Source organism: Schistocerca cancellata, chromosome 2, assembly GCF_023864275.1.
Source record: "Schistocerca cancellata isolate TAMUIC-IGC-003103 chromosome 2, iqSchCanc2.1, whole genome shotgun sequence".
NCBI lineage: Eukaryota > Metazoa > Arthropoda > Insecta > Orthoptera > Acrididae > Schistocerca > Schistocerca cancellata.
In genome coordinates, this window is record NC_064627.1 from 416,844,691 (window position 1) to 416,857,034 (window position 12,344).

At 42.5% G+C, this 12,344-nt stretch overlaps 1 protein-coding gene across 1 annotated transcript in view; it reads left to right on the forward strand.

The window, feature by feature from the left end:
* LOC126161861 (aquaporin-11) overlaps nt 1-12,344 on the forward strand; it is a 235,266-nt gene that overhangs the window by 165,592 nt on the left and 57,330 nt on the right. Inside the window, exon 4 of the mRNA XM_049917977.1 lies at nt 4,874-4,955. Coding sequence (XP_049773934.1) covers nt 4,874-4,955 — 82 coding nt within the window. The remainder of the gene's footprint in view (nt 1-4,873; nt 4,956-12,344) is intronic.

Here is a 12,344-nt window from a genome sequence, read left to right on the forward strand (position 1 = left end):
CGTCAGTCCATTTAAAATTACATTAAAACTAAAAATCTCTCAATTATGAAACGGGAATTTGAGTCAATTTCCACAACTGAAAGAGCAGAGTGAATGTGCAACGGATAACAGCAATATGACCAAATATACGAAAAACGTAAGTATTGCAAGCTTGTTTGAAAGTCATTTTCCTAAGTTTTAAATCAATTTTTAGTTAGTGAACAAAATGTAATGCAGACGCCTAGTGACACAGAAGCAGAGCTGATTCGTTTAAAAACAATTTCATTGTTAAAAACGAAATCTGCTAAGCTTTCTCACATCCAAATGATCCTACCGTAATTAATTTCTGGCGTTCATTACGCACAGAACAAATCTATGCCTCTTTGAGATGACATACAGATGATCAGCTTTTCATCCATGACATTTCTGAAAGGTAAAACAACGTTACGGCTAAAAGAATCGAATACACACCGAAGCGCCAAAGAAACTGGTATAGGCACGTGTATTCAAATACAGAGATATGTAAACAGGTAGAATACGGCGCTGCTGTCGCCAATGCCTATATAAGACAACAAGTGTCTGGCGCAGTTGTTAGTTTACTGCTGCTACAAGGGCAGCTTATCAAGATGTAAGTGAGTTTGAAGTTGGTGTTGTAGTCGGCGCACGAGCCATGGGGCACAGCATCTCCGAGGTAGCGATGAAGCGGGGATTTTCCCGTAAGACCATTTCACTAGTGTACCGTGTATATCAGGAATCCGGCAAAACATCAAATTTCCGACATCGCTGCGGCCGGAAACAGATCTTGCAACAACGGGACCAACGACGACTGAAGAGAATCGTTCAACGTGACAGAGCAAACTGCTGCAGATTTCAATACTGCACCATCAACGTGTGTCATCGTGCGAACCATTCAACGAAACATCATCGATATGGGCTTTCGGAGCCGAAGGCCCACTCGTGTACCCTTGATGACTGCACAACACGAAGCTTTACGCCTCGGCTGAGCCCGTCAACACCGACATTAGACTGTTGACTGGAAATATGTCGCCCGGTCGGACGAGTCTCATATCAAGTTGTGTCAAGCGGATGGACGTGTTCGGGTATGGAGACTACCTCATGAATCCTGCTCTTGCAATTCCTCGTCTGTCTGAAATCGACGTCCAAGCATGTCTTCCTTCAGGTCGTCAAAGATCTAAAAATAACACGGTGAGAGATCCGCGCTGTACGGTGGATGTTGCAGTGTTCCCCAACCAAATTGGTGAAGTGTATTACTTCGTTCGATATACCGCGTGGATTTGTGTGTTATTGTGCAACAGGATAATTCTGTCTGACAGCATTCGTGGGAGTTTTGACTTTATGGTGCGTCGTAGTTTCTGCAAAGTGTATTCATAGCTCTGCTCCTTGATTGTAGTTCAACGTTCGAGGAACTCGACGAGCAGAAGGCACCTGTAGATGAAGAACACTGTCATCATGTTCTCATCGGAACTTGCGTGAACAGTTTTGGATGTCTGTGGCGGGGGATATGTGGGATATTTCCAGTGCTGAGTTTCCCATTTGCCATCAAGCTCGGAATGGTGATACCACGTTTCGTCCCCTTTGACGATACAGCACAGAGACGCATGCCCCTCCTCCTCGTGATTACAGACGACTGCAACTTGTAGCCATTCTGTCCATCAGGTGATGCGGCACCCACTGCGCGCAAATTTTGCAGTAATGCAAGTGGTCTTTGATGATGGCATGCTCGGAGCACGGCTAATGGTGACCTGAACACGAATTTCGTCCGTGATTCGTTGCTCTCCCCGGATAACTCCGTCAATCTGCTCCACCACATCACTGATGATGGATCGATGGGACTGTCTCGGGATCGTCTTGCGCCGATGTGCACAATCTCGAAATCTCCTCTGGCACTCGTGCACGCACGTTAGGAACATGTGCTATCCGTACACAGCGGACATGCGACGATGAACTTCGCAACCTCCAGCATAGTCGGACCGGTGCCCCTGTCCATTATCATAAGGAATCGAGACTGACATGGAAAATTTTCAGTGCAAAAGAATAAGGAGCTTTTCTATATGCCATACATGTTACCACATGTCACATTAAAACAATTTCACTTTATGTTTACGTTAGCATATTAAATGCATTAAACAAGCAATATGAGGAATTTCTGAGTAGAAAACGGATTGTATAGTAAGAATGCTGGACGATTTAGTAATATTATTTTCACTAGTACTATGTATCTCGTAATTATGAGAGAGAATGATGCTTCAATTAATTTAATTTCGACGTCATGCAAGATGCCCAATCGCACCAAGCCCTCTCAAACAGACAACTTCCTTAGAAGTAGATATTTTTCTTAACTAAAAAAACTGGAGATCCGACAAGTGGTGCAGCCAACTTGTTGTGTACAGCTGATGTGTCAGCACTTCGACGTGCGTACTATCGATTTCGGTAGTCTCGACGCTTTCATACAAATGTTGTCTTGATTGAAGCGCATTTAATTCCTCCTACTCTTCCAAGAATTATGCCATTAAGCAATGTACAAAAATGTCTATTTATATTTTTACTGTGGAGATTTTTGCATGAAAAAGAGAGACACATTCACATCTTTCCGAAACAGAATGCCTTGCCATTCTCATATACTGCTTGTTCTAAGGCGGAGCTTTTCGTGTCCTCGTACCTAAAGATTGTTTCTCTTACCTACTCCAGATAAAAGAAATATCACTTCATCATTTATAAGGATTTAATCTGCAAGATCATACTACAGCACCCACGTCATTAGAGTATACCGTGAATATCAGTAATCCGGTAAAATATCAAATCTCCAACGTCGCTGCGGCCGGAAAAAGACCCTTCAAGAACGGGACCAACGACGACTGAAGAGAATCGTTCAGCAACCCTTCCGCAAATTGCTGCAGATTTCAATGCTGGGCCATCAACAAAAGTGAGCGTGCGAACCATTCAAAGAAATATCGTCGATATTACCCTTGACGACTGCACGACAGTTTAGTTTCGTTTAGTTATTTCATGTTCCGTAGATCATTTTCCCGATTCTTTTATCGATATGATGTGGAAGAAGTCAGATTACAAGATATATATATATATATATATATATATATATATATATATATATATATATATAGGGTGTTACAAAAAGGTACGGCCAAACTTTCAGGAAACATTCCTCACACACAAAGAAAGAAAATATGTTATGTGGACATGTGTCCGGAAACGCTTACTATCCATGTTAGAGCTCGTTTTATTACTTCTCTTCAAATCATATCAATCACGGAATGGAAACACACAGCAACAGAACGTACCAGCGTGACTTCAAACACTTTGTTACAGGAAATGTTCAAAATGTCCTCCGTTAGCAAGCATACATGCATCCACCCTCCGTCGCATGGAATCCCTGATGCGCTGATGCAGCCCTGGAGAGTGGCGTATTGTGTCACAGCCGTCCACAATACGTGCACGAAGAGTCTCTACATTTGGTACCGGGGTTGCGTAGATAAGAGCTTTCAAATGCCCCCATAAATGAAAGTCAAGAGGGTTGAGGTCAGGAGAGCGTGGAGGCCATGGAATTGGTCCGCCTCTACCATCTCTCGCCGAATGTGTTGTTGAGAAGCGTACGAACACTTCGAGTGAAATGTGCAGGAGCTCCATCGTGCGTGAACCACATGTTGTGTCGTACTTGTAAAGGCACATGTTCTAGCAGCACAGGTAGAATATCCCGTATGAAATCATGGCGGTGAATCGATGAAGTACAGTACATACTGACGCAACTAAAATGAGCTCTAACATAGAAATTAAGCGTTTCCGGACACATGTCCACATAACATATTTTCTTTATTTGTGTGTGAGGAATGTTTTCTGAAAGTTTAGCCGTACCATTTGTAACACCATATTATATATATATGAATAGTGCTAATATTTAATATAACACAAAGCTTTACTCCTCGCCTCGGCCCGTCGACACCGACATTGGACTGTTGATGACTGGGAACATGTTGCCTTGTCGGACGAGTCTCATTTCAAATTGTATCGAGCGGATGGACGTGTCAACAGGGGACTGTCAACAGGGGACTGTTCAAGCTGGTTGCGGCCCAGTAATGGTGTAGGACGTGTGGGACGGATGCAGTTGGAGTGGTATGGAGCCCTGATTCGTCTGAATACGACTCTGACAGGTGACAAGTACGTAAGCTTCCTGTCTGATCGCCTGCCTCTATTCATACGCATTCCGCATTCCGACGGACTTGGGCAATGCCAGCAGAACAATGCTATACCTGGCAGGTCTAAAATTACTACAGAGTGGCTCCAAGAACACTCTTTAGAGTTTAAACACTCCCGCTGGCGATCGATCTCCCCAACCATGAACATTATTGAGCATATCTGCGATGCCTTGCAACGTGCTGTTCGTACTCTTACGGATTTATGGACAGCCCTGCAGGATTCAGGGTGTCAGTTCCCTCTAGCACTACTTTCAAGTCCTTGCCACGTCGTGTTGCGCCACTTCTGCGTGCTCGCGGGGACCCTACACGATATTAGGCAGATGTACCAGTTTCTTTGGCTCTTCAGTGTATTCTTCAAATAGTGACAATCTTGACGTGCATTCAGACTCAGCGGGCTACGCGGGCTACGCTTTGAAAGGGCCGCTATTGTCTTCAACTAAAACGCAAGATTACCACTATGCGGAATAGATAATTAAATACTAACGTCAGTATTTCAACATTCCATTTGAGACCGTGTCGAGGATCGTGTATCTGTGTTTCCTGTTGATGAAAATATAGCCTTGTTAACTCATCCAATAATTCACGGTCACTCTGCTTCAGCAAATCTATATGCACCTCTGATTCGGCAGTGCTGCCTCAGCGTTTGCCTACTGGTGTTGCAGGTACGTCCAGTACCTGTGGGACCTGGAACTCGCGGAGACGCACGTGGGCAAAGCATGGGAGGAGTGCAGCGCGGACCTTCAGGTAAACACTCTATCCACATCTCAGTTTACCTTACATATAGCTTCTAGCTATATGTAAGCTTCTAGCTACTTAAACGAATTCAAATTCCTGAGTGGTTCATAAAATCCAGACCCTGTACGCCAAACAAAGTATGCACGACGCAGGCATTATCCGAACGGGATAGAACCTAGGTAGATGTGAAGTACATGTACAGACAATGAAATTATTACGATTTCAGAAAAACTGAATGATTTATTGAAGAGAAAGTGCTCTACAAATTAGGAAAATCAGTAACGCCTTGGTCCATCTCTGGTCCTTACGCAAGCATTTATTCGGCTTAGCATTGATTAACGATTGTTGGATGGCCTTCTGACGGATATCCCGTCTAATTCTGTCCAACTGGCGCGTTAGATCCACAAAATCCCGAGCTGGGTGATGGGCCATGTCCATAAGGCTCCAAACGTTCTCAAATGGGGCGAGACCCGGGAACCTTCTTGGCAAAGGCAGGGTTTGGCAAGCATGACAACTAGCAGCAGAAACTCTCGCCGTTTGCTGACGCCCAGGAAAGCTATCCATGTAAGGCGTCGAAAATCGTGCACGTACTGTAGTGCGGTAAGGGTGCTATTTATCGAGGCTCAGTTCCAAGCGGGACGCATTACTGAAGACAATTCTACTCCATTCAATGGGATTGCAGGCCCAAGACGTGTCTGGAGACGTCCCAGAAAGCGGTGGGATACCAACCTGACTGTCGCCCGTCAGAAAGGTCACAGTTCGTAGTAATAGACGGAAAGTCATCGAGTAAAACAGAAGTAACATCCATCGTTTCCCAAGGAAGTGTTAGAGGCCCTCTGTTGTTCCTAATCTATATTAACGACATAGGAGACCATCTGAGTAGCCCTCTTAGATTATTTCCATATGATGCCGTCATTTACGGTTTTTTAAAGTCATCAGATGACCAAAACTAATTGAAAAATGATGTAGATAAGATATCTGTTTGGTGCAAAATGTGTCAATTGACCCTGAAGAAAGAAAAGTGTGAAGTTATTCACGTGAGTACTAAAAGAAATCTGCTAAATTTCGATTACGCGATAAGTCACACAAATCTTAAGGCTGTAAATTCAACTAAATACTTAGGGATTACAGTTACAAATAACCTAAATTGGAACGATAGCATCGATAATATTGTGGGTAGAGCAAACCAAAGATTGCGATTCATTGTCAGAACACTTAGAAGGTGCAACAGGTCTACTAAATAGACTGCTTACACCACGCCTGTAAGCCCTACCCTGGAGTATTGCTGTGCGGTGTGAGATCCGCATCAGGTGGGGCTGACGGATGACTTCGAAAAAGTTCAAAGAAGGCAGCTCATTTTGTATTATCGCGAAATAGGGGAGATAGTGCCACAGACATGATACGTGAATTGGAGTGGCAATCATTAAAACAAAGGCGTTTTTGGTTGCGACGGGATCTTCTCATGAAATTTCAATCACCAATTTTCTCCTCCGATAGCGAAAACATTCCTTTGGCACCCACCTACATAGGGAGAAATGATCATTGCGATAAAATAAGAGAAATTAGGGCTCGCACAGAAAAATTTTTGTGCTAGTTTTTCCCGCGCGCCGTTCGAGAGTGGCACGGTAGAGAGACAGCTTGAAGGTGGTTCATTGAACCCTCTGTCAGGCACTTTGTTGTGAATAGCAGAGTAATCACGTGGATGTAGATACAGATGTAGACGAATAACTGCTTGTATAAGGGGCAGAGGTGGACCAAAGCGTTATTGACTTGTTCAATTTGTGAAGCTGTTTCCCTTAAATGAATCATCAAATTTTTCCAAAAATTGTAATCTTTTGTTTGTCTGTACATGTAAATTATAGCTACCGATTTCCGGCCCATTCAGATAATTGTTTCGTAGTGCGTTTCTTTCTTTTTTTTCTTTTTTGTCTTATAATTAGAGCATATATGAGCAGTAGTTTGTGTCTTAGTGTCTATTGTTTTAAGAATAAGTCAGAAACTGTTATTCAGGCTTTGGAAGACGTTCCATATTACAACACTCTTGATATTCGTTAAATTAGCCACAGTTTCATGGGGGCGATGGATCACGTCAGGTGCAACAACTTTTGTTACAGACAAAAATTTTCGCTGACACTTTATTGAATTTGTCGGCCCTGGGACGATGAGATTAAATGGAACTAGCTGAGTCTACTAACCAGACTACTAACCAGTCACGCTGCATCTACATAGTGGTTTGGAACAATAAAACCTTCAAGGATGGATGTCTCTAAGTGGAGAAAGATATTTTACAAGTGCCGTCCATCCCTTTTGACGTTGCGCAAGTGACTGGATTATAGGCGACACACATTGCATGCAAATGCCACAAAGTGCCCATGTCCTGCCGCCCCTCAAGGACATAACTAATCATTAAAGGCGCTTAATGTTGCCGGGAAGCTACAGCGAACATTTTGTCTCTAACAGAAGTTGTTCCCCATGGTGTGGTCTATTAATCCTAGACAGTTGACGCAAGGATTTTGATAGATCATTTATGGGCAGGTGAAAGACCTAACTCATACCAAGAGAACACCCTGGTGGACTCTATAACACCTTTACAATCAGTGATCTTGTGTGTGTGTGGATTAATCTTATAAGTCTGTAAAGCAGTCTTCATGAAAAAATTCCTCGGCGGTAAAATAATTAACGTTTCCCTCTACTACTCTTACTTTATTGTTTATCTGCCTCTCTTTCCTTTATACCCTCTACGACACATCGTCTGTGTACGAGAAAGTGCCGCATCAAAGTCTCGCAGTCTCAGAAAATAACTTAAATGAGGAACTAATTGACCTTTGAAATATTCATGTATACCCAAGAGCTATAAATCGTTAGGGAGAAATGTGTTTACATGTAGTCACGACATGTTAGTATCAAGTCAAACATTTGTTAATAGGTAGGTCGTTATCCTTCACTTAGTTCTTCGAGTTAGACTCTGTCGTGTGCTGTGCAACGTCTTCTAATTTGATAACGATTGTGCAGTGAGACTACTTCGAGGCTGTACACAGAATCACATTCAGAGAAAGTTACATAACATATTCTATTTTGAAAGTTGTTGGATCTTCAATAGATTCGTGTCAAGAGAATAGCGAATTCATCCCTTGGAGACAAAACAGTGTAACATTGATGAACTGTAGTCGTCACACGAGAAACGTGTAGATGTGATGAGGACAGTGACACTTGATTTTGCGGAATATGTAAGAAGAAGGCCGAAGAGAATCCCTGAAGCAACAGCACGTCATCGGAACGTGGGTGAGAGCACCGAGCAACAAAGCTCAATGATTAAGACACTAGGCTCCACGCTGTGGAAGAGTAGCTATTCAAAATCCCTTCCTGTAAACACTACTTAGTTTTAACATAGTTTCCCGAAATCGATCAAGACGATTGGGGGCACAGTTCCTTTTAAAAGGACAAGGTCGACTTTATCTACATCGTTGTCATCTTGGAAAAGATAGTTTGTCTTCCACATGTGATGATTTCAGATAGTACAAGCGGACGGTAACAGTAGGTTTCTGGTCTGCCACTGACCACTTGGAGCCAGATTTCCAGCTGTCACCAAGATTATATACAACAGAGTAGTGAGAGTAGATGTTCTAGAGTGACGAACATTACATGCATTTGTAATATGGTTCAACCAACCGTGAGTAGAAATTTCTATGTTTTCTTACCGAGTTGTTATTCTTCGTATATGTAATTTCAGATCGACCTGGGGACGCCATTTCTTACTATACGAGTATATTGCTAGACCAGTTGTATTGATAGGTCTTGCTTTATTTACTATTGATTTTGGCGTTACAATGCATGGTCTTCAGGCAATCCTCTGATAAACCAGGTACTCATGCGAATACCAGCTGACCCCTATAACACACCTCGATTGGACTGTGCCATCTGTCGGGGTGTTTCATGGCGGTTACCATGCTTACAACATGATTTTTTCGAGTAATTTGGCCATAAGAATTTCTTGTTGTGGTCCAACTACATACTGCTTCTGAACTATTCAGCGGTGACCATAATAGTACAGATTATAGTTATGGTAGGCTATCGAAAGGTATAGTTAAATATATATTCAGTTGAAGTTCAGAGACTGCCAAACTGAGATTTAACACATAAACGACGTGAGGGAGGGACTACACAATGTTAGCTGCCTCAGAATTTTCATTTACACTTATTTCATTCTCTACTTCTGCACACAGATAAGGGGTGTGCTGCCATGGGTGAGTAGCTGGACGTATTCGGTGCAGGCCTTGCTGATTACCGAGATCGGAGATTAAGAAGGAACGATATGATAAAATGCATATTTTCAATATGGATGAAGAAAAAGGAGCTTTAGCCTGGTCTCGGCCACGGCCTGAAAAACAGCAAGTGTGCACAGAGTACTGCACGGGTGAAGTCTGAGACTCGGCCTATCTCGGCACTACTTGATACGTCTCGACCGTACTCGGTCCTTCTCGGAACTGCTCGGTACTGCGCGACGTTCCATTTAGCAGTGCGATGCGACACTGTTCCTTGCGGCATTTGGTGCCGCATTTTCTGGTCGGCACGACTTTTTCCAGTTCGGCAGAATCTTTGTGTCAGCGCTGTTTATTCTTCGCTATTTGTTGATGATATAACGTAATTTTGCAGGTCCAGAGTCTAGTGATCTGTCATCACAATGATAATTCTCTGTATGTATCATTCAGTCGCATAATCGAAGCTTACGGCAAATTTGCCGTGGAATTGCATTACAAAACCATGCAGAAAGATACTAAATATTTAGCTGATAACGAAAGAGCAAAATATTACAACGATCGGCAGACAGTTCGTAAGGGATTCATTGTTTTGTACATCAAGAAGCACTTTGTGCTAAATTTGGAGGCATGAAGCACGTAATAGAATTGGTGGTAGGAATAAATTTTGAAGTTATATGCATTATTATACAGTCAATTGCAACAGTTTTTGATAGAAATGAATGAAAAGTATGGAGACGTTACACATAACCACAAAATACATTGATAAGTTAAGGGGCATGCCTGAAAAGATATTTAGAATTAAGACCTGCATTTGTTGAATTTCGACAGGAAAAGGGGATTGATAAATATAACGTCTGGAATATGTAGCAGTCCTCGCATTTAAAGTGGACTTTACTGTTCATCGCCCACTATAAGACGTATGGTGAGAGACAAGTTATTTCTGATGCATGGAAAGCTAACTGATGCAAATAGGCGAAATTCTCTGAATCTGTCTGTATGCCGACGGTTTGCACCAGGTATAGATTTTTATTAGGTCTTCAGTAAGTCAAAAATAATTAAATACTACTTAAAATTGTGGCACGCTCCAGTTTTCCCCTCTCTTTCCCTCTTCCAGCTCAGACAGCATGGCGTAATAGTGGGGGAAGTGTGCACTCTGGCGACAGAACTCCACACACATAAAAGGGCTCTGCACGTGTGTAGAATTCTTGGCCGTACCTGACTTAGACATTCGGCATGTGATTTGCACTGGGCTAGAAAGTAATCAGATGTGGGAAAATAGGCTTTCAAGAATTCTGAGAGACTTTATAGTTCTGCTGTTGAAGAAGTCCAGTTGACGCTGTGCAATGGATTAGGATGGCTTGTATTAATGTTTTATAGGTATAGTGGACTGTGGAGAGATGCAATCATGATATATATCAGTCTGATGCAGCTTTCTTTATGATAGGTAGAAGGTGAGGGCTCTGTCAAGAGATCGTCCTGTGTTACACTGTATCAATTTATTTACTTCTTCGGCATTTACAAAGGCTTTTATCACATAATGTATTAACTAAAATATTCTAATAGCTCTATACTGAGGTACATAGAACACACTGATGCACTTCACGCACAATTAAATGATTCATTTATTGTATTTCCCCGCACCCATACTCAAGGCTGTCCGACAGCCCCTATTTATTCATCTGTTTCTTGCACATACCAGCACTCGTCTTGACGCGGTGCAAAGTTGTCCACAGATTACTCGGGAGGTTGAATCTCTCCATCTTCCTGTTGGGGTCATCCACCAAGTATCGGTTCATATGCAGACTTGCATCCTGTAGCTATCTTCGAGTCGAAGCCTTGCTGTTCTTAGCCAATTTTCCATAAAGATGAACTGGATTTAAATCTATTTAGAGGTGCTAGATCTTGCTGTATAGGGAGTTCTGGGTCCTCTAGGATTTTTCTGTATCATCTTGTGGCTAACTGTGATTGCTTGGTTTGAGGGGTCTCTATGGTTGCTAGTACGGGGAGCCGGGCACATGGGGTGGCCTGGAGTGTTCCAGAGATTACCCACATCGTCTGCTTTAGTTGGACGTCCACTTTATATAGGTGTGCACTGCTCATCCAAACTGGCCATCAGTATCCAGCCACGTTCCACAACCCCATATCGTTCCTCATAGTTGCGATGTTTCCGTTTTGTATCTTCTAGATGTGAGCTATACGTTAGAATGCGACCTAATTTCACTCCCATGTATTTAGGCTCATCCTTACGTCTAATGCTTTGGCCGTTGATAGAAAGTTGTGTTTTTCTGTTTTAGTCTCTGTTGTTAAGGTGCATTATGGTGTTGGTCGTTTTGAGAGGGTTTGAATGTAGATGCCACTTGGAGTGGTCGGTGTTCAGTACTGCCAGGTCTGCATTCAGTATTTTGTCGAGGTTGTTAAAATTTTTACTTTGATATGAGATGACCAGGTTGTCCACATACATAAGTTAACGTGATTTTGTCTCTCGTAATTCGGCAATATACCGGGTGAAGCGAAATTCCCGCACTCGGGGTTCGCAGAGCGACTCCTCACGTGCCAGCGATAAAAAAATGTCTTTCACAAAATTTCGTCCGGCTAATATATCCGGCAGTAAAAGGACGTTAAAGAGTGGCAATCTGGCAACACTGTAACAACACCTATGGTAACTACCTATGACAGCACATTTGAAGATTGCTACACAGTTGGCGCAGTGGATAGAGTTTTGGGTTAGCATGCAGAAGGTCGCGGGTTCAATCCTGGGTTGGGTTGCATTTTTTTTATTTGCTAATTTCATTCTGACATTTCATACTGTAATATACACCGTTTCTTATATCACATTTACCCCAAATTTATAACATTTTGTAACGCTGAACACAACAAATACGTGGTTAGACAAATAAGAAATAGACAGTTGAAACAATTAATGGGACCATGGTGATAACACATACAAATAGTAACCGAGTTTGGACATTATTCGCAAAGCAACTTGCTAGTGTTATTGGTAATGTTAAAGTCCTAACGAAATGTAGTGGACCTGAACGAGGCAGGGATAATAGTTGGTACTAATCTATGTGACCATTAGAGGAGAGTACAAAGAAAAGACATTTCGCTTCTAGTAGAGGAAGTGGTGCGAATAAATTCG